The 26,768-nt window shown below is 40.8% G+C and overlaps 1 protein-coding gene across 5 annotated transcripts; it reads left to right on the top strand.

Annotated features, from left to right (window-relative positions):
• Nucleotides 1-292: 292 nt before the first annotated feature.
• grid2ipa (glutamate receptor, ionotropic, delta 2 (Grid2) interacting protein, a) lies at nucleotides 293-26,756 on the top strand. 5 transcript variants are annotated; one of them, XM_032586589.1, is made up of 23 exons: nucleotides 293-752; nucleotides 3,193-3,446; nucleotides 3,534-3,866; nucleotides 3,955-4,109; nucleotides 13,453-13,728; nucleotides 14,265-14,350; nucleotides 14,484-14,553; nucleotides 15,005-15,301; nucleotides 16,220-16,371; nucleotides 16,534-16,698; nucleotides 17,445-17,551; nucleotides 17,649-17,796; nucleotides 17,871-18,199; nucleotides 18,984-21,305; nucleotides 22,139-22,226; nucleotides 22,686-22,775; nucleotides 22,870-23,066; nucleotides 23,175-23,330; nucleotides 23,671-23,757; nucleotides 23,848-23,977; nucleotides 24,049-24,167; nucleotides 24,260-24,424; nucleotides 24,757-26,756. In XM_032586589.1, the coding sequence occupies exons 1-23, from the start codon at nucleotides 671-673 to the stop codon at nucleotides 24,835-24,837; spliced, it is 5,889 nt and encodes a 1,962-aa protein (XP_032442480.1). In that variant the 5' UTR covers nucleotides 293-670; the 3' UTR covers nucleotides 24,838-26,756. The 5 variants fall into 5 exon arrangements, with proteins under 5 accessions (XP_032442480.1, XP_032442479.1, XP_032442482.1 ...); XM_032586588.1 differs by having other exon boundaries at nucleotides 18,972-21,305; XM_032586591.1 differs by lacking the exon at nucleotides 16,534-16,698 and having other exon boundaries at nucleotides 18,972-21,305.
• The last annotated feature ends 12 nt before the right edge of the window (nucleotides 26,757-26,768 follow it).

Genomic DNA, 26,768 nt, shown 5'->3' with positions numbered 1-26,768 from the left:
TTTTTTTGTTTGTTTGTTTGCTAGAACTTCTGCTGGGAAAATATTGCTCCAGTTGGTGCTTGTAACCTTGAAGCCCGTCTTGCAGGCGACAGCTCTAACTGGTGCTCCAGTACTAAACGCTATAATCAGAACCATCCCTGGCTGGGCTGCTTCGCGGCTCCGTTTCTGGGTCACTCCTCAGCCCTCAGAGAGGGCTTCATCCACATGAGCAACAGAGGGAGACAGTGAGAGAGAAGGAGAGGCGAAGGTATTTATAGAAAAATGGGGCTTCGCAGTACCTTTCCTTGCAATGAACCATTTCAGGACCAAGTTACTGTGTCCCAGTTTTATGCTCGCTGCTCAGCCAGAGGGTTTGGACCGAGGCTGAGGTTGGACAGCCTCACCCAGGATGGAGAGCCCGACTCTCACACGCTCTCAGCTCCTCAGCTTCTCCCAGCTACTTTGCTGATTCAGAGCAGAAGGAAGAATTGGCCCTCACAAGCCACAAATGTGACCTTCTGGGGGGCCAGCATCCGTGTAGGTGGGTAGAGGCTTCAGGGAGGAGGTGAGTCAGGTCAGGTGGAGGAGCAGCTCTAGGGTGTCCAAGGGGCACTCCTTGGCTGCGTCGACCCCCTAGTCGGGGGGTGAGGAAAGGCTGGCTGGAACGTGCCCTGCCGCAAGCCGGGCAAGGATGAGGCGCTTCCTGAGCAGAAAGGGCCGCTTCTCCCTGCGCCAGAGCAAGTCTGGGACCCGGAGCGCCGCCAAAGATTTCTGTAAGTCTTGTTTCTCTGACTTGATCTTTGTTGTATGACGATATTCCTGAAGGGCTTCTTTTGCGAGAGAGAAGATAAAGAAAAGCTACGGTAGAGCATGTATCTGGGACGGAGGGTGGAGAAAACAGAAGACGAGTCCTGACAGTACTGCTCAGTGTTACGAGAAGGCAAATAGAGGATCCATCCATGATGTCCTTATCTATTTTAAATCAGTTTTCTTCTGATTCTCTTTGATGAGCTGACAGCAGTTTCTCCATCACTGATTCTTTGATTTATGTTTCATACAGTCGGTCTGAAGGCTGGTGTGCCACTGAGATCTGATTTGCCCTTCAGCTGAAATGACATCATTTCCAATTCAGACTCTTTCTATTTGACTTTTAGGAGAAATAGTTGCACCCTTTTTTTGTGTCAGTTTTCATGTCTGACCTGCTAAAACCTTTAAAAGAAATAAAACAACTGCATGCAATTTTACACTTATGCAACTATGCTCTGTTGATTTGAATTCAAATTGTTTGATTACTTTCACTTTACTTAGGCGATTACGTTACAAAATTCACAAATCCCAAGGACATAATTTGAACCACAGTATGGTTTATTTTAAGCAAATCTACAAGGCAAAATAAAAAAGCAAGGGCACAAGAGACTAGGTTTTGATGTGCTCCTTTCATACAAAAATTGCTATAAAATGTACTGCTCGTTCACTGTGCTGCACCATAACCTGCATATTTTTAATGTACCCAGATTAATGTCCTGTACAGATGAAGTCAAGACTCTATTGGGACACTTTGTACAGCAGCAAAATGAGGCCAGTGACCAGGGGAAGGCCAGCGGTTCAACATGTGGTCCAGATACCAACAGTCACAAATAACCTCCTTCTCTGTTAAACTTCTCGTCTTGCTGTGATTTGTTCGACTTACAAAATGTTTTTTGTCGCTCGCTCCAACAAAAAGACCAGTGTACCTGCTCACAGCCCACTAGGCTAATCAGATTCTTAATTAGCAGGCCTCCTTTATGGTTTTAATGCAAGCAGACATTTTCTTAAAGGAACACTACCCAAGAAACCTGATAATGTCCCTTATTTAATGTAAAGTAAAGAACAGCGCCATGCTAAAGTATTCCTACCCATCAAAGCTTTTCACGTTTTGTCATGACACAAGCACTAATCTCACGGTATTGTTCAGGGATTTTTTGTTGTAGCCAAACATAAAGTGGTCCATGGTTTTTTTTATTTTTAATTCCTCAAACCCTGAAAAGTGTGGCATGTAACAGCTACTAAATTTTGGGGTACGTTTCTGGCAGCTGTGAACATCTGGGTGAAAATCAGCTCAAGCTCAGTCATACTCAATGTCGATAATCTGTGAACAGCATTTTTCATCTTTTACCACTGAACTTCAAATGGATCATTCTAATACAGTTATGTATTTAGCTCAACAATTTCATTGCAGCTCTGGTTGTATGTTTAGGGTATTATGCTTCCTAAAAATGAACCACCTCCTCCTTTTGCAGCCTTAAACAAGTTTTTGATTTTTTTCCAGGATTGTTGTGTATTTACCTCCCCTTATCTCCATCAACTGACCAACTTTCCCCATCTCTGCTGCCCCCCAAATAGAATCCCACGAAGCATGAGGCTGCCATGTTTCAACGTAAAAATAACGACAATGATAATAATGAATGATAGTGACCTGGAAACCGGGTTTGTTTTAGTGTTCAGTGCACAACTACTGTTGTCCTTTTAGCATATTATCCTGTGGATATGTGCAGCTCCTCCAGAGTTACAATAAGCTTCTTGGCTGGTTCTTTGATAAATGATACACTTCCTGGCAACATCACACATACTGTAAGTGAGTGGACATGCCTTGATAGGGTTGTAGCTCTGTTGTTCTCTTCCCAGTTTTAGATGATGGATTGAAAAGAGCTCAGTGAGACATTAAAAGCTTGGGATGTTGTTTTATCACCTAACTCGGCTTTATGCTTCTCCCCCACTTCACCCCTGAACTCTCTGCCATGGCCCTTGGTCTTCATGATGCTTCTTGTTCACTGATATTCTCTGTGAACCACTGAAGCCTTCACGGAATGGCTGGATTTATACTAAGAGCAAATTACACAGTGAACGCATCACCAATTAGGTGACTCCTTAAGGTTCTCTGTTAGATTAATGGATATTAAAGGAAAGAAGGATGACTACTAACACACACCACACTTATTTTTCTTTGTAAAAGGAAATTAAAAATGATCTATTCCTTTTCTACTGCTTCGCAATTCCGCACTTATCTGTGTTGGTCAATAAAACAAAAATAAAATAAGATAAACAGATGATGAAAATATGAAATAAAACAACATTTGAAAAGTTTTAAGGAGAAATATGTTTGTAAGACACTATGTATCCATCATTCAAGCACCATATTAGTTTGAGCCTCTCCAACTTCTGTGTGTTTTTTAGACCTTGGTCTCCCTGCCACCAACCAGAACTGGCCAGAGGCCTTTGGCTTCAGGCTCGGAGGCGCTGGGCCCAGCTACATCCTATCCGTAGTGGAAGGCAGTAGTGCTTTCCTTGCCGGCTTGCAGCCGGGTGACCAGGTGGTGGACATTGAAGGCCAGGATGTGACCAACCTCAGCACACCAGCTCTGATTGCTCTGGCTCAGACCCTCAAGACTGTACCCCCCAGTATTGGCGTTGTTTCACGGATCGAACAGGTCAGCCGACGCCTAAATATTTCAGATTTAGTCTCCGCTTTGTAGAATCTGGAATAATTTGGCAAATATCAACATACTGTTCCTAAGATTGACATCACGCCAGGCCCAGATGGCCGTTTTGGCTTCACCATCGTGGGGGACAGCCCTCTGATGGTTGAGGAGAGCATGCCTGGTGGTCCGGCTGCACGCAGCGGCCTCAAAGTCAACGATTACGTCATGGAGGTCAACAGCATCCCGGTGAAGCATCATGAAACGGCAGCAGCCATGATCAAGGCGGCACAGGGCCGACCCCTCCGACTGGGAGTGCTCAGCATGGCCCGCCGGCCCAAGCGGCTGAGCAGCAGCATGCGGGTACTGTCGCAGAGCGGAGACAGCATCAGGGAGAGTCGAGCTCACAAGGCTATGGAGTTCAATAAAAAGGTGAGTGTGAAGCTACTTCTTTCGCTCACATGGCTCCAGTTTTATTCTGTCATCATGAGTCCTTTTAACATTGTCTTTATCAAATCAGGTGGAGGAAGTTCTTATAGAGGAGCCTGATGTGAAGGAGCAGCTGTTTGAGGTGCTCAAGCAATACGCTTCTGACAGGGATGTGGAGGCTCTGGCTGAAGCCTTGCCTGACATTTTGATCACAGAAGACCATCAGCAGCTGATCGACAGCGTCAGGTAGCTGCTTACTTCTAACTGTGGCGGTGTTTTTTGAGGGTCACCCCAACGCCTCTAAAAACTCAAATGTCTGGCTGGAGGCGTCATTGTCAGAACAATATACAAAAGGTTGTCAGCATGAAAGCCATGTTATATAATGTAAAATGTGTGCAACTAAAACATAGCAGGAAAAAAATTTGATTTTCATCCCAGCTTCACTTATTGGGAATAGTTTGCATGAGTAAAGCAAAAACAGTTTTAGTTGTAAATATGTGACAAAAACATACAGATTCCTCTAATAGTGGATTTCTTTCCAGCCAATCCACTGTTTTTGTGAACAAATAATCAACTGATTGTGAAGTGAATAAAATGTCAGAAACATTTCCAACAAACCGAACTGACGGATGTTCTGTCATCTCTAGTTTCATACTCCTGAACTGTCTAGCATATTGCTTCCCATAATAGTATAGACTTACACGACAGTGGAGATCACTGAGGCAGCAAAACCCGCTTAAATCCACAATGAAATAAATAATTTAGACCCACTCCACCCCTTCATGATTTGACTGGGAAATCACGCTCTCCAATGGATGAGTTTGCCCAAATATCAACCACTCACTCTTATCCTCGTATGCGTGAATGTCACTCATCCGTTCTCACCTTTCAGGAACTGTACAGTATGATTAGAAAATCTCTGCCGTGTATTGCATTTCTTCTTCCTCAGCACTGATTAGAAAACCAAACCCCCTAAACACAACACCGCTGCTCACGTTTGCAGTTTTTTTTGTGTGTCACTTCGCCTCACTCTGTCTTCTTCGCACTCACTTTGACTTTCTCTCAGTTGATTTCTTTCTTCCCTGTTCCTCCCTGTCAGCTGAGATTCTCGCTCTGTGAAACGCTCAATCTGTTTTTTTTTTTTTTATTATTATTTTATTATTTTTGTGGATCTCATCACTGGATGTTCATATTCCCTCCTCAGCAGACAGCTCATAGCTGCTGCAGCCAGTTTGCTGCTGGTGCTTGAGATGTACACCCGTATGAATGCAGGGAATCATGCAGATGCTCCTCACACACATGCAGACGTAGCCGCTTTGAAGTTCTATGCTGAGGGAAATTATGGACTGCTGCCTCAGGTGAGTGCTGGAAAACAGTTTGGCGTGGCTTGGTTTCAGTTTTTCATGCTGTTAAATGCAAACCGTGGTGAAGTTTGCTGTCTAAGCTCTCTGTTCATGAGGCAGTTTGTGGTTTGTCATTAAAAAACCCTTTTATTGCTGTTTTTATGGCTGATTTTTTTTAGAGGGTAATCAGTTTCTGTCTTGAGCTAGAGAATATAGTAGTTGGTGTATATCAGTTTCTCACAATGTGCTATCCTCTTCCTCATAAAGCTGCCTGTGAATATTCTTTCTATTCTTTGTTTTGCATATGATTTAATTATGCATAAGTGGTGCTGAGATTTTTTCCCTGGCTGTTTTTTGGCATATGGAATAGAACATACAGAAACTCTCCCTATATGAGACCCAAACCGTCTGTAGAGAAATCAAAAGTATATCCAGATAGTGTAGTTCTGAAAAAAAAACAACAACTGTGAACTGGTTTGTTTTGTTCAAATGGGCAAGAACTAATGAGCCATCTTCTCCTCGGTTCATGTGTTTGTCCCAGGTGTCCCAATTTCAAACAGGGTGTGCAGATTTTGCTAAATGCTCCAAATGAGCAAACCTTTCCAGTAGAAACTCAGGATAGCTGTAGTCTGGCATACTGCAGGGGGTTGGGCTTCCAGGCTGCCCACGAGCCTGGCCTCAGGGTGTTGTGTTGATGTATATTGTTTCCCCCGAATCTTATTTAGAAAAATGCTTAAGATGAAAAAACTCAGTTTCTTGGGGCTACTTACATATTTTAAAGGCATCTTTCAGGTCTGCTTGTTTACTTAAAATCATGAGACTGGGGAGGGTGTTTGTTGATTTGTTAATCACTTTATACCTGAAATTTTCATGAAATTAATGGAGAAGATGCTCACACATCTTTTTAAGAGAGATGAATATGCATATTCCCCAATTCTTAATTGTGTTTTTCAATCCATTCAGTTTATTCCTACAGTGCAAATTTCGCACTATCAATTCAAAGCACAAACAGGTCTGATTCTGTCCATTAGAGAAGGACAAGTTTCTTACAGGAACAAATCTATACTGTAACCATGTTATGCAAATGGATGGGTTGATAAAATCTCCACAAAATTGCTGGTCCAGGATTACTTTTTATGTAATTAAAGATGACACAGAGTTAATGGCAGCAACAGGCCACTCAGAAAGTTTTGGCACATATTGTTCTTGTTAATGCTATGAGTTCAAGGCCACACCACTTGGGTTCAGCAATCTCAGCTGCATGATATAAAAGCACAAACAGCTTACAATCTCGCTGGATTGACATGCGTGATGTGCATGACAAAGCTATCTGTAAAGGAGTATTAGTGATAGTGGGTTTATTACTGTACAATGATCTGAAAGTGGCTATAGTCAATGGCATTAATGGATATATTGATTAATCCTTCCAGGAAAAAGACAGAGCTAAACAGAGATGTAATCAGCCAGCAGTACGTACTATGGGAAAGAAAAACAAAGAGACTAGTAATGGTTAATTGCAGTAATAACTTTGACTAAGCAAAGTGATAGATTTAAACACAATTTGCAGGGTTGCCTCTGGGTTACCATCAATGAAAGGAAAACACAAAGTGGGAGTAACAACTGTGTTAATGAGTTTGTCCAGGAAGTAGACAGATTTAAACACGTAAGCTTTTAGCCAGGATACTGTGACTTTCTATTGGAATAGCACTCAGAGTTAGTGAAAGAACTTAATCATTAACTCCATATAGAAAAGATACACAGTTAAACTTATAATGACTGGGTCGATTTGTCTTCAGTGGAAAAATAACACCAAATGTTGCTCCTGTTGGAAAAGACCTTCCAAGTCAATGGATTATTCGGCTAAAACTGCGATGCAAAGGTCTCTTTAAAGTATCCAGATGATGAATCTCAATGAGTTTCACTGATGAAAAACTGTCTTAAAAGGAAATTGTCTAAGCATGCTAAACTGGTAAAATATCACCACTGCTAACATACTAAACTGAGGTAAATAATTTATTGTCAGTTTGAACAGTCAGATAAAGTAATGTCAAAATTTAGTTACAGCTCTTTTGAATCAAAGCATTGCATCGCAGATCTGTCAGCTTGATAATCTCAATATGTTGTGTCTGATTAAATCTACAAATTACTCTCCAGTAGATCAAATAACCCAACTCCAGCATAGTGAATTAAAGATTATTGGGGTGCTTCATCACCATCTGAGTGCCTAGGATGTAAGTTTTAGGTGTCTGTTGCTGTCACCGGATCGCTCTCTTATTTTCCCCGCTGTCGCCTATCCGTAGCCGTGCATCACGCTCTGTCAACATCTTCCTCTCAATCGCTGTCTCTCCCTGTGACAGTCTTCAGTGACGCGCTCTGCACACAGCTGTCAAAGCTCTCCCGTCGACCTCTGCGGGAGGTCTCGTATCAAAAGACATGAGGTGTGTTTAACAGCTTATATGAAGTTTTACTTTTTGTTTTCATGTCTCATATGGCCTGACCAGCTGGGCCATGCTGTGCTCCGTCTGCCGCTGCCTCCCACAGGACGTTTTCTATTTTTAAGCAGCCTACTTCTTTGAATAAATTCTCTTTTAGGTTTCTGAGTCACTCGCTGGTGTCAATTCTTAAATTGTGGCTGAGCTCAAAGGTCACTGATCATTGGATCATTGCCACTGCAAAGGATATCTGCAGGGGCAGATACCCTTTTCCACTGCATGGTAACTGCAGTGGCAAAGGAGGCAAGCTTGAAAGACCTAGGAGTTTTTCTAATATAGTTTCATTATCTTGTGATGGATTTCTTGAATATATAGGGAAATTTATGCTTTATTCTGACAATGCATCTATATGTGGTGTCATGTTGACAAGTTACAATAAACTATAGTAATGTTTATATATAAATCAGATTCAAAATGTAATAAAAATCAGTAAGACTGATTTTTTTTATGAACAACTTTCTTTAAAAAATGCAAATAAACAAGAAACACTGGATTGCTGGAGCGATCATGAACACATCCAGGGAATAGGGGCGAGGGGACAAAGTAAAAAGTGTCAATATGAAGAAAAACTTTACCTATTTATTACAACTGAACCTATTGGGGGCAGTCAGGTTGGACAAAGCTTCTTTATGCATTCACCGGTTCTTTGTTGCTTTCTGTCACAGTCAGAACTCAGCTTGAGATAGTAAGAGATTTCAAGGAAGACAATGTCAAAATACTCAGAAGAGTATTTGGAGTAATCTGAGAAACTCAGATTCATGATCTAAGAAAGAAGAGAAACTCAGATTACCCTGTGTAAACAGTACGTTTTTAAACCACATTGTTAGGCTCAAGGAGAAGCCATCAGCACAGGATAGATGGTTGTTATGACTACATCTAAAAAAAACCCTTGAGGAAAGCAGTTTTTGCACATAATGCATCAAATCTCTGTGTTGGGATTATGGATACATCCAAAGCACACCAAATGTTTGTTTTTCATTCTTTTCTTTTCAAAAATGTGATTGCATTCAATAGAAAATATGACTAAGAAGAGGCAGAGAAATCTGTCAACGCTCCTTTATGTCTGCTTGCGAGTGTTACTGTTTCCTACACTGATCCACTCATTGTGACGACCTGCCTATGAAAGTCCACAGGGACTCCTTTCTCTTTTCCACTTCTTTCATCTCTCCCTCCCCACTTCTGTTCATCTCATTCTTTCCTTCCTCCTCTGAGGGGCTGGATGATTTGTCACTTACTACCTCTGACTGCAGAATGATGGACAACCTAATGGGGAGGATTAGCTTCCAGCTGTTAGCGAGAGGGTCAACCTGTGTTGAACCTGACCCTTACCTTTCAGTTAGGTAAGGTAAATGGGACAACGTAAAGAGAGCTGCCCCCAACATGAAGGTGGACAACAGCTGAAGATGCTGCATGAGGATGTTTTGGAGGTTTAGAAGGATGTAAACTACAGCCACTCTTCTGGTTTTCTCCCTCCCTGAGTCCCAGCTTCTCTCTTTCTTCGTTTGGCTGCTTCCCAAGCCTGCAGCGAGTGCTTTTCAGATCCAGGACACCTTCCCGTTTCTCCTTTGCCTTATCTTACTCCTTTGTCCGGAAGAGTTCCAACTGCACGGAGAGCCACCGTGATAAGGACAAGGCATTTGCATTGCTTGACTAAATTCAAGCACTTCCTCATAGCCCCGAGGAGCCATGGGAAGGGACAGGAGCCTTTCTAGACACTTTAGGTATGACGGCTTTACTTTGATCTCAGAAATGTAGACTGTGCATTTTTTGTGCTTTGTTGTGGGGTGTATTTGAAGTTGCTGACTACTGTTCTGCAATTACATTAATTAAGCATGTTTTGATGATAAATTTCACACTTCTCTGTATATCTGTAAACTTACACCGTACCTGAAAGCATTTAGCGTTTTTAAATCTGCAGAAAGAAAACTTTGCCATTCTAGAAAAACTCTAAAACAGAAAAAGTTCTGATCTTTTTACTTTGAAAGATTTTTTTTTTATTTCCACTCCTTAGAATTGACATCTTTGGGCCTTTGAATGTGCCATGCATATGCACACTCATGCTTGGCCCAGCTGTCAAACTGGCTGATCAGAAGTGGGTCTGCTAATAATTGGTCTTGCAATGTGCTTCCCAGCTGATTGCAGTTGTCATTCATTCCTCTGTGCATTGTGTCCTTGATCCACCCCTCCCTCAGACCCAATTATAGACTCTTCTCGGCCTCCTTATAATTTAGGGCATCCCGGAGCCTACATCCAACTTTAGTGAAGGAAAGCGCTAATGTTTGAAAGGGATGTTTTTTCAGGTCAAATCAAAACGTACAAGTCAACTTCCTTAGTTTCATACTTCTAATTTATTAGCACCCCTGATTTTAATACTTAGTAATAGCAAAATGTTCTCAAATTCTCTGGAAGAGAAACCGGCCTGCAGCATCACAGATCCTCTGCCATACTTAACAAAAAACACACTTTTGCATATTTATCCTTCATTTCACACTGAACCCACCTTATGATTGTTTGTTGTCTACAAACACAAACTTTGTCTAATCTGACCAAGGCACAAAGAAACATTTAGCAACATTTGCATTTGCAATGGTAGGACAACAAAAACTTTTTTATGCTTCCAAAATAATCAGTTGCTGAAATGTTTAATGGATAACCATTAGACATGATCAAGGTTGAATGTATTTTTTTTTTTTTTACAATTTAATGCTTATTAACAAAGATAATAGAAACATAACATTAGTTAATTATGAAACTAGACATTATAATTTGTTGTTGCAGCAGTTGTACATTTTTAGTAAAAAAGGTAGAGCGAAGTTCAGTGCTTTGAGCAAGAGGTAGAAATTGATTCATCCATTAAATGAACTCAATTAGTTTCTTTCCCCTGTCCAATGATGGACAGCAGTGATATGTTTTTCAGGAAAGTTATATGGCCTACATAAACTGTAAACTACAGGCGCCACAGATATATTTCTAATAGTTACATGACCCTGGCCTAGAAAGGGCGCCAGTTCTCTGCTGTGTCTCTTTCTGCTCTCGTGGTTCCTTCAGATTCAGCAGCTTGTGCCTCTTCAAATGCGTCTTTCACTGAGATTAAGACAACATCCTCTTATTACATAAAAACAGGTCATGAAGATGGGGTTGTATCAGGGTGTGACAGATGACTACCCCATCGGGGAAGTGTTGACTGTTTTTCTGCAAGAGTGCACAAAACACTTAATCACTGTCACCTACTTACACAATCTGTCTTAGTTTGTAATTTACAAGGTTTTGCTTTAACACAACAGAGAGCATTTTCATGCAAATATCAAACACAGTACCTATTGTAGATTACATCCTAAAAATGCTGTGTGTAATTATAGTGAGCGTGTCGGCTGCTGCGTGAGGCTAAGGAGACTGTAGCTGTCAATCAGTTGGAAAAAAATACCCTTGTGAATCAGCAGTTATTTAAGGATTCCCTCGATGATTGTATTTGACGTTGTGAGTCTGCAGACTGACAGAAAGTGTGGAAGGAGAAAATTGCAAAAGTTGCAGGAAAGCTTTTTGCTTATAGGTGATCATAGGATAAATGTGTTGACCTAATCTGAAAGGAGCATTAAAAACACAACAATCAAAATTTTGGAACTTTCCAGTCCATCTTTCATGGTAGAACTCTATCAGAATCACTTATCTTGACTTAGTAATATTTGCCCATTCTGTCTAGCAAAAGCATCATCATGTCACCACTGTGTTTCACAGTGGGATTTGTTATTTTTGATGATGCTCAGTTTTAAGCGACCTTTTAGAACTGGTAATCAACATACTCTGTGTTATCAATTGTCTGTTTGTGTATGCCTATTTGCATAAATCTTCTAGATTTGACTGAAAATGAGATTTGTGTTGTTAAAAATACCTAAAGAGCGAAAACATGTTAGTTCTCTTTAACAGCAGAAGATATAAGAACGGCAGTCAAAATATTTTTTCTAGTCACCTTGACATGAGTGATCATTAATTAAGTCAGAAGCAGATTTAGAGCTTGTAGAGTGCTAAATCTGTTTTAAACCTAGAAAACAGGCTAGCCGTCGTGACCTTCACTTGGGTTATTTGTTGAATGACCCTGATGTAGGCCACAAGCCAAAGTGCTAAATTGTTTCTTAGCACCTCAAGTGTTGCTGGAGTCTTCACCTCACCAGATCGGTAACAGTCTCTCTGCACCTTAGAAGTTGTTAGAGAAACCCTTTTGGCTCAACATTTCAATGACTAGCTTCTTCCACAACAGAAAAAGTTGAAAGCTCAAACAGATAACATTTACTGTAAACCTTCAGCCTACCTTACATCTATTTTAAGTCTTGCTTTTTCTCACTGTGTTGCAGCCGGAATAACTTTAAACATCTCTGTTGGTCCTCTGACTTCATTTTAAACATGTCACAACAAAATGGGTAACTTTGTGTCTTCTCCACATAGTAACAAAATCCACACTGAAGAGTGTTGCTGTAAGTGTAATCTGTATGTAGTTATGAATGGTGGGTTCACTGACAAGAAAAATATCTTACTTTTATGTTTCTGTACTGTTACAGATAAGAGGTAATCAAACTCAAAATCAGTTGCATCTCTGGAGAAAACATATTTAATTTATCACAAAGTTTTCAGAAATAGCTGTTTAGAGATTTCTACTTCATTGCTGAGCCTGAATAATGAGTTGTGCAGTGTACAATGGAGGCACACTGGAATTAATGCAAAACCAAAAGCTGTTTTTCCTCCTCTGCACAACTGAAGCACCTGAGAGACAAAGAGATACAGATAGAAAAGAGAGCGAGCCGTGCTTATGATCGAGGCAGCACAATTTTTCAGGTGGGACAGGAAAGATAGCATGCAGAGATAAAAAGAACTAATAAGGTAAATGTTTGCCCTTCATTTACTGAAAACATATACGCACTAAACCACTTCTCATCACAGTTTGTGGTAATTCTAATTTCTCTTATTTTGCTACATCTTGTTAATTCCCTTGTAGATAACTGCTCAAGGAAAACCCATGCAGCAGACAACTGAGCATTGGGGATGTTTAATGGAAGCAGACTTCATTTGACCTTGAATTCCTTTGCAAGAAACATTTCTTTATTTCAGCTGTTGGGAGATGATAAACTGTCCTGCAGGGAGGAAACTGTCTTAAATTTGATCTGAACAATAGGATTCCTTCACTAGGCTTCATTCTGTATTGGAAATAATTATTTGCAAACTTCTCTTATCGCTTTCCATTTTAGAACCCATATTTTAACCCTACATATAAATACCCTTTTCTGCACAGGAAAGATCTGAGTTGGCTCACAGAAGCACCAAAAATCACAGACTATAATACACTCTTATTGCTTCAGTTATTAGTTTTCTCTTCTTTAAGAGCAGCCAAATGTTGAATAATAAGAAGAGGAAAAACACTATAAGGGAGGAGTGCAGTGCTGTCTCCCAGAGGTAGCTCATTCACCGAGCTCCCTCCTTTTTTGTTTAATAGCTGTGAGCTGTCACTGATTCTGAGCACTCTTACCTACAGCTGCTGTGATCTCACAACAAAGCTCCCCTCCTGCAAGCATAGGCACTCTTATTCAAACGTTGGACCAGTTTCTTTCCTTCTGTAAAGCATGTGGACTGATCTGTTTCTCATGAAACCCTGGAATGATTCGTTTGCAATAACTTGAACTTACGAGGGGATTTGCGCCAAAACGATAAAGTGAGCTTTTCCCAGTCAGTTTGTGATTGTTTGTGTGGTTCCGCAATGTTTGCCAGGATCTTCATTCCCAAAAAGCACCGGGAGCGTTTCGACGAGGTGGTCTCCCAGAGCTTGATGAGCAGGCTGAAGGGCCGCAGCTTCAGTGACCCCAGCCGCAGCCACCTCCGCCGCAGCCGGAGTGAGGACCACCCTGAGCGTCTCCTCGTCTCCACCCGCGCCAGCTCTGTGCCACGCACCCATGCAGAAGAAGGTGTGGTCCCCCCTGCCAGAGGCATGCGCAAGACCACCTCCCTCATAGCTGGCCACTCGGGTGGCACCACCACCAACTGCAGGTTTGCATCAAATGACAATTTGGGCTTTCTGGGGCAATTAGCAAAGGAGGAAAGTTTATAAAAAGGCATAATTATAGCTTATCAAGCTGTAATAAAAGGCCATTAGTTTGGGTAGCTTTTTTTCGTCATTATTAAAGCCCATCATGATTTGAAATTTGTAAACATCCTGTCACCGTCTTTTGAAAACTACAGGCGTAAAACCATCTTAGTAAAACCTTCTAAGGCTGTAGTATCATTAAGCTCTTGTAAGGAATATGCTGTCTATGTTTAAGTAGAAGTTTGCATTGTGGATGTTAAAATATAATGTCTGCTTTGATAAGGAAATTATGTAAAAACTGTGATTTGCACTTTGATCCAACTTCACCACTGTGACAACTGTTAAGGCAGGTGAATACAAATAGTTGCAGTTATTTCATTTTATAGCATTTCAATTTAGTTTTGATTCCCTAGAGACATTGCAGACAACATAGTAACAACAGTTAATGTATAAAATGTTGATTTTTCTGATTTTTCTATTCTGAAATCCATTTCTGCAGGACAGTCAGAGTTTGTAAGGGCAACATGAGTTTTGGTTTCACCCTGAGAGGCCACGCTCCAGTGTGGATCGACTCTGTGATCCCCGGTAGGTTTCAGTGTTTGTTTTGCGTTGCAAATAGCAGCTCACAGAACTCAGTGACACATTCATGAGGCTACACATCCATTGAACAGTGGCCGCTTGAGAATTGTATCCCCTTGCATGTTGTTTTACTCTGCAGAAAGTCCTGCAGACAAGGCCGGTTTGAAACCAGGAGATCGGATCCTGTTTCTGAATGGGCTGGACATGAGGTTGAGTTCCTGCTCATATTCATTTCATAGATGTTATCCACGTGCATAAACAGCCTTTAACAACTTTACCTCAAAATGAGCAAAAAATGCCACAAAAGATCAACTGTGTAAAATATGTAAACATGTTGTCTGACTGTCAAAGATTTCCTGTTTGTAGGTGTTACAGCTACCGCACTACATATTCCCATTTGTGCCTAACAATAGCTCAACTTTAAAGACAAGAGATAAAAAGAACACAGATAAAAGATTGTAGAAGTGTCTTCTGAGAGAAAAGAAAACGTCAGTACTCGGTTGCTATTTCAAGCATAAATAAAGCAAAATAATCTGCTGCTTCTTCTTTAGTATATTGTGATTTGGGGGATTTTTTTTCCTGTCTAAATCTGTGCTATTCGAAAACAGTTTCCTAATGTTTCTACATTTGTTCTTTTGTGAAAAATATCATTTTCTGCAGAACCTCTTCTCATGAAAAAGTTGTGTCCATGCTTCAAGGAAGTGGAGCTATGCCCACACTGGTTGTGGAGGAGGGTCCTCCTACTTTTCCTCTGGCTGAGCAGGACCTCGCAGGAGGCAGCGTTCCCACTGAGCGGGCGCGCTCTCCAGTGCTCAGCTCCCTGCAGTGGGTGGCTGACATCCTGCCTCCCAGCATCAGGGTTCAGGGACGTACCTTTGGACAACAGCTGGAACATCTACTGACCATCCAGGAGCGGTATACCATCTGCAAGGCTTTGGAGAACTTCTTCCAACACAGGTGAGCTAAAAGGTTGAGGAGATCATGAGTGGAGAGATAAAAAGGAGTTAGAAGTTAGACAAATGAGTATATGTGATCCAGAACAATAAATAAATTTTAAATTAAATGTCTTCAACTATGGTAGAGTAAAAGTTTGAGAGATGTTTATGGACTTTTTAGTTGTGGTCCTAAAGTGTAAAACAACAAAACTGTGGGCACAAAAAGGAAAACTAAAAGCAGAAGACAACGCAAAAAAATGTTGGACCACAGCAGTTATTAAAGCAAAAATGAGGGAAGATCAGAGGGGAATATTGTTGTTTGTTGCTCGATTTTTTAAACATATTTTAGTCTTTTCTTTCAATTGTTTTTTATATTAAAGTTCCACTTTTTTTGGTTTTATGTAGTATTTCCTAATTAAAGGTTTTCATTACATCTTGTTCTTCTTTACAGTTGCTGAGATTTATGTTTTCCAACCACCATACTTTTTATTATCAGGGTGTTACTATCTCGTCCGCATATCTTAAACTACAATATTCATTTTTATTCTATTAATGTTTTACGTTTTTAGTTTTGTTTCATTTTATTTAAATGTCATTTTGTAATCCTTATTTCTTCAGATTTAATAATAATAATAATAATAATAATAATAATAATAATAATAATAATAAGACAGTTCATATTCCACCTATTGAGTAACATCTCTCGCTAACATCAAAATTTGGAGCATATTAATCAATTTGAAATAAGGCAGGGAATTCTGTTTTTGAAATTCAGAGAATTCAGATATTTCTGATACTTATGTTTGTCTTAGCTCACATGTCTGCATGGTCTGTCCCTAAACTTAAGCTAAGCTTTCGTTATTTTCCTCTTAATCAATGTGACCGTTAATTGGACAGCCAGGTGATCGCTTTCACCCTGCCTGTGTTTCCATGGTCACAGGAATGTCGACACGCTGATTGTGGATGTGTTCCCGGTGCTCGATACTCCAGCCAAACAGGTGATCTGGCAGTTTGTTTACCAGCTGCTGACCTATGAAGAGCAAGAACACTGCCAGAACAAAATTTCACGATTTCTTGGATACAAAGCACCAGGTTTGTGCACATTTATTACAACAATTAACGTCTATGTGACTCATTGAGGACTGTCTTGAGAATGTGATGGGACTCTTGAGCAAAATCAGTGGTTTGCTGAACTGCTGCGACCCTTCAAACTTTGTTTCCTCTTCCTCTGCATGACCTGTATGTGTGTTCCAGTTCCACCACCTCCTCCTCCTCCCCCTCCTCCTCCGGAGCCCGAGTCTGCTGCCCCTGAACCCCATCGCCGTAGCAGCTCCATGAGGGTGACAGGGACCACATACAGGAGTAGTGTTAGGGGACGTAGCTCTGATGACCTGGTCATTGGCACACACTTGGGCATGGGTACTGACATTCAATATCTCTGCATCAGGAACAAAACTAACACTGAGACCACTTAAGCAGTGTCAGTTGTCTTTAATGTCATTATCTCTGTTAACAAAATTGCACACACCCATGTGTAGAATGCCAGGCTTTTGTGACATAAAAAAAAAATCACGAGGTTATTTCAAAACTTGTATCGTCATTAATGTAACATAAATGACTTACAATTCTACTTAAAAACAAATGTATTAACAACAATAGGGGCAAAAAGTTCAAAGGTACAACAACCTGGCTGCTAGGTGTACACACCCTTAAACTAATCTTGAAATACCTTCTGATTTATTTTAAGGATTCAGTCATCTTTGGTCAGAGTCTGTCTGACTCTACAATGCAAAAGGTTCTTTTCTGAGAAGAGCTTGTTGTAATGCTTCCTCCACTGCCAACAATATCCCAACAATATTTTATTAGACAGTTCACCTGCCTAATCAAATGAACTAAAGACGACTGAATGCTTATTTTTGTTTTAACATTCATTTTTTATGTGTTCATTGTGGCTTATTTTAGTTCATATTTACCATTGTTTTTAGTTATAGTTTTTTATTTGAACCTTCTATGTTGTCAGCGTTGCTTTATCTAAAACTGGGATTTGTTCACCTGCAATGTGTTGCTGAAAGGGTTCAAGAATTACCCCAAAGTTTGTAAATTCAATAATACTACCAGGGCATATGGGTTGTATTAAAGTTATTCTAATAAATGTATTGACATAGGCGTGCGTGCAGAGCCAGGACAGGACAGTGGTATGAGGTTGGCCCCCGGAGAGAGACAGTCAGGAGATGGAACATCTCTTCCTGAGACTCCCAACAACCTCACCAATGTGTGTACCAATGCCAGATTTTATTATAAAATATAGACTGTTTAGGTTTTATTAAAAAAGTCTTACTCTAATTCGTATGTATGTACCCCTATAACAGCTGTCAGCTGTGTATGCTGAACTGGAAAATATGTACTCAGCCAAGAGGTCCAAGTCTTTGAAAAGTCGTCCTCCTCCTGCTCCTGAGAGTTTGCTGGACCTGGAACCTTTATCCCGCACAGGGTCTCCTACAGGGAATGCAAACACAGGTACCCACAATTTCAGTATAATGTAATTTTGTCCAATAAAAGATAAGATACATTATAGCTGTCTTTTGTCTCAGGGGCCCGCAAAGGTTCCTCACCCCATCCCTCGTGGCCAGATCCTCTACCCAGTCCACCCTCAGGCCAGTTCTACCCACCAGGGTTGACGAGCCAGACCAGTGGGGAGTCTAACCCCTACATCAGCCTGGACAGTCCCCCTCCCTCACCTCTGGAACCCGACTTTCCATGCAGCCCGCCTGTTCACCGCAACAACAAACGGCGGTACACCTTCTCAAAACCTCCTCGTTCAGAAGACACAGATCGCTTTCTGGATGCTCTGAGTGAGCAGCTGGGACAGAGGGTGGCGATTGTGGATGACTTCCTGACCCCTGACAATGACTACGAAGAGGTACTGTATGGTCAACACAAGAACTTTTGTAAATTGAATGGCATCTTATCTTCTAATAAATCAAAAATCAATATCACAGTCATCTCTCAACTAACATTTCATTTGTCTTTATTTAAAAATTTGGACACAACTCCTTAACCTACCAATGTACAGAATAAGCACAGCTTGGAGGGCCATATACTTGCTTCATATATTAAGCAAATAAATGAATTGCTAAATTTACTATCACATTTCTTGTTAATAATAAAAATATTAAATAAATATTAAATAATTTCATTAGTACTTAATCACTTAAGTCTGTTTTTAATAAAAATAATTATTTAGAAAAAGTTAATATGATTTTGACACAATTTAATTGTCAATTTAATGGTTTTGTGTTAACAGGCTATATGAAGAGCCAAACATGTGAAACCATTACTGTCACTTTTAACCCTTGATAAAAGAAGGAATATTTGAATGAATTATTTTGAATGAAATATTTGAAGGAACTTTTTTTCTGTAAGTGAGCAAACTTACAAAATCATCTAAAATTCAACATTTTTCTTCACTGTAGCTTATAGCAAAGTGGTCCATTTTTAATGTATCAGCAATATAAAAAGGCATTACTTTATTTATATATATTGTGTATTTTAAGGGAACATCCAGCCTAATCATAAACTAGTGGTGCCATTATATACTGAACAGTTGTCAGACCTGTTTAAAATTTTACGTTTTCCACAATTTCCACTTTGACATCAAAGGTCTAATGGTGTGTACTTGGTGTTAATGTCAGGATGTTGTGCAGATGGACTTCCCAGATGAGGAAGATGAAGATAATGAAGATGAGCTTGGTGTGGATGAGGAAGAAAACGGAGGATTCGTAGCTCCAGAGCTAAGCAGCCCGAGTGACGTTCAAAGCAGCAGCGGTGAAGAGAACGCCTCCTCCCTCACATACTCCTCTTCCTCTGATCACATTCCTCCTCCCCCTATGACACCACCTCCACCTCCACCTGTTCAGTTCAATGACCCGCCTCCTCCACCTCCTCCGGCACCCCCACAGAGTCAGCCTCAACACCAGCCACAGCAGGAATCCATTACCTACACTCCTGAGCACATGCCGAGGGCATATGTGCCAATCCGTCGGAAATCTGGGCCCCCTCCACCACCTCCTCCACGAAGCAATCCACCACCAAAACGCCATTCCTTGCATAAAGTCCTACCTACAAGAGAAGATCTACATGTTCAAGCTACCTTACAAGAGCTAAAAGCATACCAGGAGAGACAACAGGCTTTTGAGGAGAGGCAGGCATATGAGGAGCAAAAAGCTTACGAGGAGCAACAGCTTTATCAGGAACAACAGGCCATTAAGGAGAAAATTTTCAAAGACAGACAAGCTTATGAGGAGCAGAAGGCTTATGAAGAGCAAAAAGCTTTTGAAGAGCAGCAAATGTATGAAGAGCAGCAAGTCTACCAAGATAGACAAGCCTATGAGCAGCACCAGGCTTACCAGGAACAAAAAGCACATGAGCAGCATCATGCCTACAAAGAACAGAAGGCACTTAAAGAGCTTCAAGCCTACCAGGAGCAAAAAGCCTATGAGGAGCGTCGAATTTACGAGGAGCGTCAAGCATATCAAGAGATGCAACAGATTTACCAGAGTCACCAATCAATGCCTGCTCAGCCAACACAACAAAAGGCCCATTCACCTCTTCCTCTCCAACAACCACACCAGTCTTTACCTCCGCTCCCCTCCCAAGAGACCTCCCATCAACATAACCACCACCTTTATATGATGCGACAAGTACAGCAGCAGCAACTGGCCCACCAGGGCCTCCACCACAGACGCTTGTCTCGTTCAGCACCTCCACCCCATCAGCCATCACCCCATCCGCCACTCCACCCTGGCCAGCAAGGTCAGTACACAGAGGGAATCTACCAAAGTCATCAAGGCATGAGACCCCAACCCCACCATTCATCAACAGAGATACTCCACCAAGGCCCAGCACATCATTCCTCCTCTGAGATGCTCCATCAGTTGCACCAATCACAGGCCCACCATTCGTCCGCAGAGATGCTCCAACAAATGCAGCAGGCCCAAGCTCTCTACTCATCATCAGAAATGCTTCATCAAATGCACAAAGCCAAGGCCCATCACTCATCAGCTGAGCTTTTACATCAGTCTCAGCAATTGCAGCAAATGCAACCTCACCATTCCTCAACTGAACTTCTCCACCAGGCTCACCAGATGCACAGAGGCCAAGCCCACCATTCTTCAAGTGAGCTGCTCCATCAGATCTATCAATCCAAGCCCCATCACTCATCTACAGAACTTCTCCATCAAGTCAATCAAATACACCAACCCAAAGCCCATCACTCCTCCACAGAACTTCTCCATGAAATCCAGCAAGAGCCTGCCTCCCTCCCAGTCCAGTTTACGCGTGAGAGCCAGTCCCATCAGAGTCGCAGGAGTGTTAAAGGTCATCATCAGACAGATGTGTCATTGCAGGGAAGACTCAAAGACCAGCAGATCCAGCAAATTCACCAACCCCAGCCAACCAAACCTTCTCCCCAAAGACCTCATTCCATCCAGCAGACTCACCACCATTCCAGTACACCTCAGATCCACCACATCCACCACATGACCCCACAGCCTCCTCCTCCCCAGAATTACCAACACCAGATTCAAGTCATCCATCCTCCTCAGCAGCCCCACAGACCTCAGCCACTTCTTTCCACCTTTCAGCCCCTCCAGCCTCACCAGCCCACCCTCTCCACCTTTCAGCCTGTGCCCCAGCTCCACCAGTCACAGCATCAGGTCCAGTCTGCCACCCAAACTGGTCGTCCACAGTCACAGCCCTCACATCATCTCTTGCAGTCCCAACAACAGCATCAAACCCAACCTCACCACAAGCAATCTCACAACCAGAGTCAGCCCCAGTCCCTCCCTCACTCCATGTCTGATCCCACAGAGAATTTGGGATTGCCTCCTCCTCCACCTCTTCCACCACCATGTTCTCCGCCACCATTGCCAAGACCCACTCTGTCACGAATGGACTCGCACCATATGAGTGTGAAGAGGCTGCGCTGGGAGCAGGTGGAGAATTCAGAGGGGACCATATGGGGACAGGTAAGTTATGAGACATTTCTAAAAGTGACATTAAAGAAGAAACAGAATATTCCCTTTTAGACAATAGTATGCCAGATGGCTTGGATCAGATGTTCAAGGCCTTCCCCTTGAACATTATAGTTACAAACTTATTGGGATATTATGTGATAAACCAATACTGTGTAGCTCGTAATTATGAAGTGGTGCAGGTTGGGCCACAGTATAGCCCAACCTGCTTTGCACATCTACAGGCTAGAAAGTTTTCTTTTTGCAAAATAGCCCAAAGCCTCTTAGATTGGATGGAGAACATTGGGGAACATCGGTTTTAAAACCCTGACACAGGTTCTCAGTTGATTTTAGGTCTTGACATTGGGGCAATGGTGGTGATAGTGGTAGGCTGTTTACTAATCATGTGGCTTCTGAAAGCAGTTGGAGTAAAGAGGGAGTACTACACTTGACAAATTTTACTTGTGATTTTTTTTTCTTTCCTTTTACTTTATGCACAATGTATATCATGATATTAACGTTCCAACAAAATACACTGAAGTTTGTGGTTGAAATGTGACAAAATGTAAAAGAGTTGAAGGGGTATGACCAGATTCACAATGCACTGTCAAACATTTCCACTGAAGAGTGAGACTTGACCCCTGTGCACATAGCCAATGCCAAACAACCCTTGAAGGATGTTGTTTTTCAATGAGAGCGCTTACCTTAAAATACACAGTAACACACAAATGTTTTATTTTCTATTTTAAGATTCTAAATTTCTCTTGTTTATACTTCATCAACACAGATAAGCTAGATAATCTCACTGCAAGACAAATGCTGATTTTCTCTTTCTCTTCCTTTTGAAGTTGGGGGAAACTTCTGATTACGAAAAACTTCACAACATGGTGAAATATTTGGACCTGGAGCTGCACTTTGGGACACAGAAAGGCTCATGTGAGTGGATGTAAAAGGATGTTCTTATCGTGCTTAAATTTGAAGAGTCTGTACTCAGACCATTACTTACCATTATATAAGATATTTAAATGAATGAAATATAATTTTTATAAGCCGAATATTATAAGGAGCTTTTGTTTTCATTCATTAGATAACTCTCTGCTACTTAGTGTAAATCTTGATTAGTTGGATTTGGAGGCTAAATTTGAAGTCCAAGAGCGACCAAATCCAAATCAGGCTTCAGCTATAATTCAGCTATCACTTTCAGCTTAGAGAAATATTTGTTATTTATGTAAACATTGTTTTATGAGCAGTGGAAAGTCACTGAGCCTTTTCAGGCATGTTGATGTCATATATCTTTTAAATCAAAAATGTACTTAAAAAATATTCCATCCCTTCAAGTTAAACTTGTAAATCTAGTTTCAATAGAAATAAACATAAATGTTGTCGAATTTGTAGTGCCCGTTCCAGAGCCTCTGCCGCACCTGGAAACCTTCAAGAAGAAAGATGTTATAGAAATCCTCTCCCACAAGAAGGCTTACAATGCCTGTAAGTATAGCATTGTGCCCCACATACTAATATTTACATTTTCCTCATTTTAGTTTTCTATCCAATCTTCTGTTTTTTGTTTTTCATCTTACAGCCATCCTGATAGCCCACTTGAAGCTTTCTCCTGGAGAACTGCGTCAGGTGCTGATGAACATGGCTGCAGACAGACTGGAAGCAGCTCACATTAAACAACTGCTGCTGTACGCTCCTGATGCGGAGGAGGTGAAAAAATACGAAGCGTACAGAGAGAACCCCAGTAAACTCAGTGAACCAGACCAGTTCATGTTACAGGTAAAGTCCTGGCACATTGTGGAGCGAGTGTTGTTGTTGCCGTACAGCTGTGAAGGAACAGAGTTTCATCATGGTGATGATTTGAGGGTTATTGTTGATGTCTGTCAGATGTTGTCTGTACCAGAGTATAACGCCCGTCTGCAGAGCCTCCTGTTCAAGTGTTCACTTCAGGAGAAGACAGAGGAGCTGAGGGGAGCATTTGAATGTATCATTAAGGCCTCTTTGGAGCTGAAGACAAGCAAGAAGCTAGCTAAGATACTAGAGGTACCCTTCTTCCAAGAAAATGAATTAAAACGACAAATGTGTTATACATTTGTGAAACTTTCACACATTTGGTAGGAGAACATTCCTACTCAAGACTCTGTAATTCAGGGTACAAATCCTTAGCCTTCCACCATACAATTTTGCCCTACTTGGAATTTTTCTATTGCCTGAAATCCCAATAAAACACTTTGAGTTTTGTGCTTGTAATGTGACTAAGTATAAAATGTTCAAGGAAAGTATGAATTTTGCACAGTGCAGTTGATATATTCAGTTTGTTCTGTGTAGCTGAAAAAGCATTTCTTATACCACTTTTCCCCCATAACATTAATCTTTTATGTAGTTTGTGCTGGCGATGGGGAACTATTTAAATAACAGCCAACCTAAAACCAACAAGACCACAGGCTTCAAGATCAACTTTCTGACAGAGGTATTGTAGTTTGTTTGCCATAAATTGTTTGTTATAGTCCCGACATCTACTTTGCATATGCATCAAACATCCTGCCTGTGTCCTGTTCAGCTGAGCACTACTAAAACTGTTGATGGGAAGTCGACATTTCTGCACATCCTGGTCAAGTCGTTGTGTCAGCACTTTCCAGAAGTGTTGGACTTTTCCAAAGATCTTAATATGGTCCCTCTTGCAGCAAAAGGTAAGGAAACACATTAGATTTCAACTTTTATTTTAAACCCCTTCTCCTAACAAACTCACACTCCTTTCCAGTGAACCAGAGGACTATTACATCGGATGTAAGCGACATCCACACAACGATACAGGATATCCGCTCAGCTTGTCAGAAGATGCCTGCGACCGCAGAGGATCGCTTTGCGGTCGTCATGAGTGTATCCTTTAGAGAGATAGAAAAGCAGCAGAGGGAATTATTATCTACTTGGAGAAAAGAGATGCTGTAGTTCCTTAACTTTAATGTGTGCAGAACTTCCTGGAAAACAGTCATCCAGCAATCCAGTCCCTGGAATCGCTCCAGCAGAGGGCCATGGAAGAATTCAACAAGACAGCCTCATACTTTGGTGAAGATGGCAAAGCCACCAGTACAGAGGCTTTCTTTGGCATATTTGCAGAGTTTATGAACAAGTTTGAGGTAAGGAAATCATTTTTTGCCATTAACTATTTAAATGACTACCGAATTTAAACTTGGATGCATCATATCTTCTCCCTTTTTTGTAGTTTGTTTTGCACATGTATCTGGCATAAGCACTTTTTGAACTTTTTCACCTTTTATCACTTCAATATATTGCATAAGAATGGTATGTATTCTTTTACTCAAAATCCCCAAAATATACATTATAGTTTGTGTCTGCAACACAATGAAATGTGAAAAAGTTCAGTGAGTACAGATTTACTTTCAAGCCATTAGACATACAATGATTTAATGAATCTAACAGATATTTTTGTGTGCTTTTTTCACTGCAGAGAGCTCTCAGCGATCAACAAGCGGCAGAAATCCCCAAAAGCCCCAGGAGTCCTCGAATGGCCTCCCCCCAGGCCTGGTAACACACATTCACATTTGCAGATGAGACAGAACATTGCAGCAGCTGAGACACTTTACACACACATACAAACCCGACGTAGGCATACCATGCACAAACATGTGCACACAAGCGAAATGGAAAAGAGAAACTAAAGATGGCCGTTTCTACGCTAAACCTGTAAACGTTAGTGTTGTTCATGTTACATCCTGCAGAGAGAACAAAAAGGATTGTGATCAAGAACCTTGTTCAGTTTTCGATACATCTGTCTAAACTGTCTGAAAGTTCAGACAGATACTGAGACTCAGTAATGTACCTTAGTTTAAGTTTCATTTCCATAATCACCCATTAGTGAGGTCCAATGACAATAAAATAGAATATTTGTAGCAAATCTTTAAATAAGATGTATTTATATATTTCATCTTGAAATAGATACGAGCTTTAGTCCAAACTTGTTCACTGCACTCTGTGGTTCTGCAGAAATCACAGAAGCTGTGGGAACTTGTTCTTTACTTTTGTCAGACACCCACCACTTTGAATGTAACATAAGCTCTTTACTAAGTGTTTTCTTAAATAAATTTCCTCAGATTAAAGGCTGTTTTACTCGCTTTTGTGTACCTTAACCTCCCTGTCTGCAGACTTTTCTTCTTTTGGATGATACTTTGGATGATTATTACAACTTTTATATAGGAGGTAATGTCTGCACGGGCTGCAGCTGGCTATTTGTTTCATAGAAAATAATGTAATTGTAATCTGAATACAGAGAGAAGATTGCAGAAGTAGGAACCATGTGAGTCTTAAATCGGGCGTGTTGCAATTTCCAAATGTTTAACTGTGCTGCACTGTTAGATACTGCACTCATTAATGTGTAATTGACATGTATAATGTGATATCTGTACAGAATGAGAGTGTAAAATATGTATATGCTGCAACTCAGAGCACTGTTGTTTTCTCATTATCTCTACATTTCTTTAATTTTGTTGTATTTAACTGGATATTAATGTGTTTCTGGGCCAAGCATAGTAATACTCTACTAAAAGAGGACAGTGATGTTCTTTAGTTTATAGTGAAACTGATTTTACCTTCATATTAAAAATAACTGCAGTATTTAAACCCATTGAGCTTTTTCAAATTTGTCACACTGCAATCACAAACCTCAATTTCCTGTTATTGGATCTTATGTGACAGAGACAGTGCATCGCTGAAGCAGAGAACAAAGAATCAACCAATTTTTGAAAAAGATAAAAGATATGAAAAGTGCAGCATGCAGTGTTCTTTAGCCAATGTTGGGTCAATATTAGAGAATTTAAAAAAAGTTCAAGCCTAGTCAAATCGGATGGAGAGTGTCCGTAGCGTACCATGGATTCTCAATGATTTGGGTACGGACTTTGACTAGGCCATTCTAACTCTGGGTGTTGTCACCCAGACCAATCTAGGAGATGAACTTGTGCATCAAAGTTGTTTTCTTCAATTTCCAGGCATCTCTGACCTGTTTTCCTCTCGCCACACTTTTCATTATTTACATGAAAAAAGCATGCATCATTTTCATTTCCTTGAACAGTTATGCACTGCTTTAACCACGCATAACTGTTAAGGCAGTTAACAGTTATGCACAGTAATATCTGTCACGTGAAATTACAAAATAGTTTATCAAGGTTTGCTGTTGTGACATGATATAGAAGAGAAAAAGTTCAAGAGGGCAATTAGTATCTTTGCAAGGCCCTGTACATAAATGCATGCCTTAGTTTTTACTATTTGAAGTGCAATTGTTAAAAAAAAATGTTTAAACCACTGTAAGCAAAGTTTTCAAATTATGTGCTAGTACATGCTGTTTTTTGCTTGAGTACTAAAAAGCTACATTTAAAACATTGCTCTCCAGTTATCATATATAAAATATTACATCTGTATTTTTTATTGTGGCAAATAAATTCAGACAAATATAAAGAGATGTATGAA

The sequence above is a fragment of the Xiphophorus hellerii genome, chromosome 16 (genome assembly GCF_003331165.1).
Source record: "Xiphophorus hellerii strain 12219 chromosome 16, Xiphophorus_hellerii-4.1, whole genome shotgun sequence".
Classification (NCBI taxonomy): Eukaryota; Metazoa; Chordata; class Actinopteri; order Cyprinodontiformes; family Poeciliidae; genus Xiphophorus; species Xiphophorus hellerii.
Note: the sequence above shows the minus strand (reverse complement) of the source record. Positions and strands in the feature narration are given on the sequence as shown.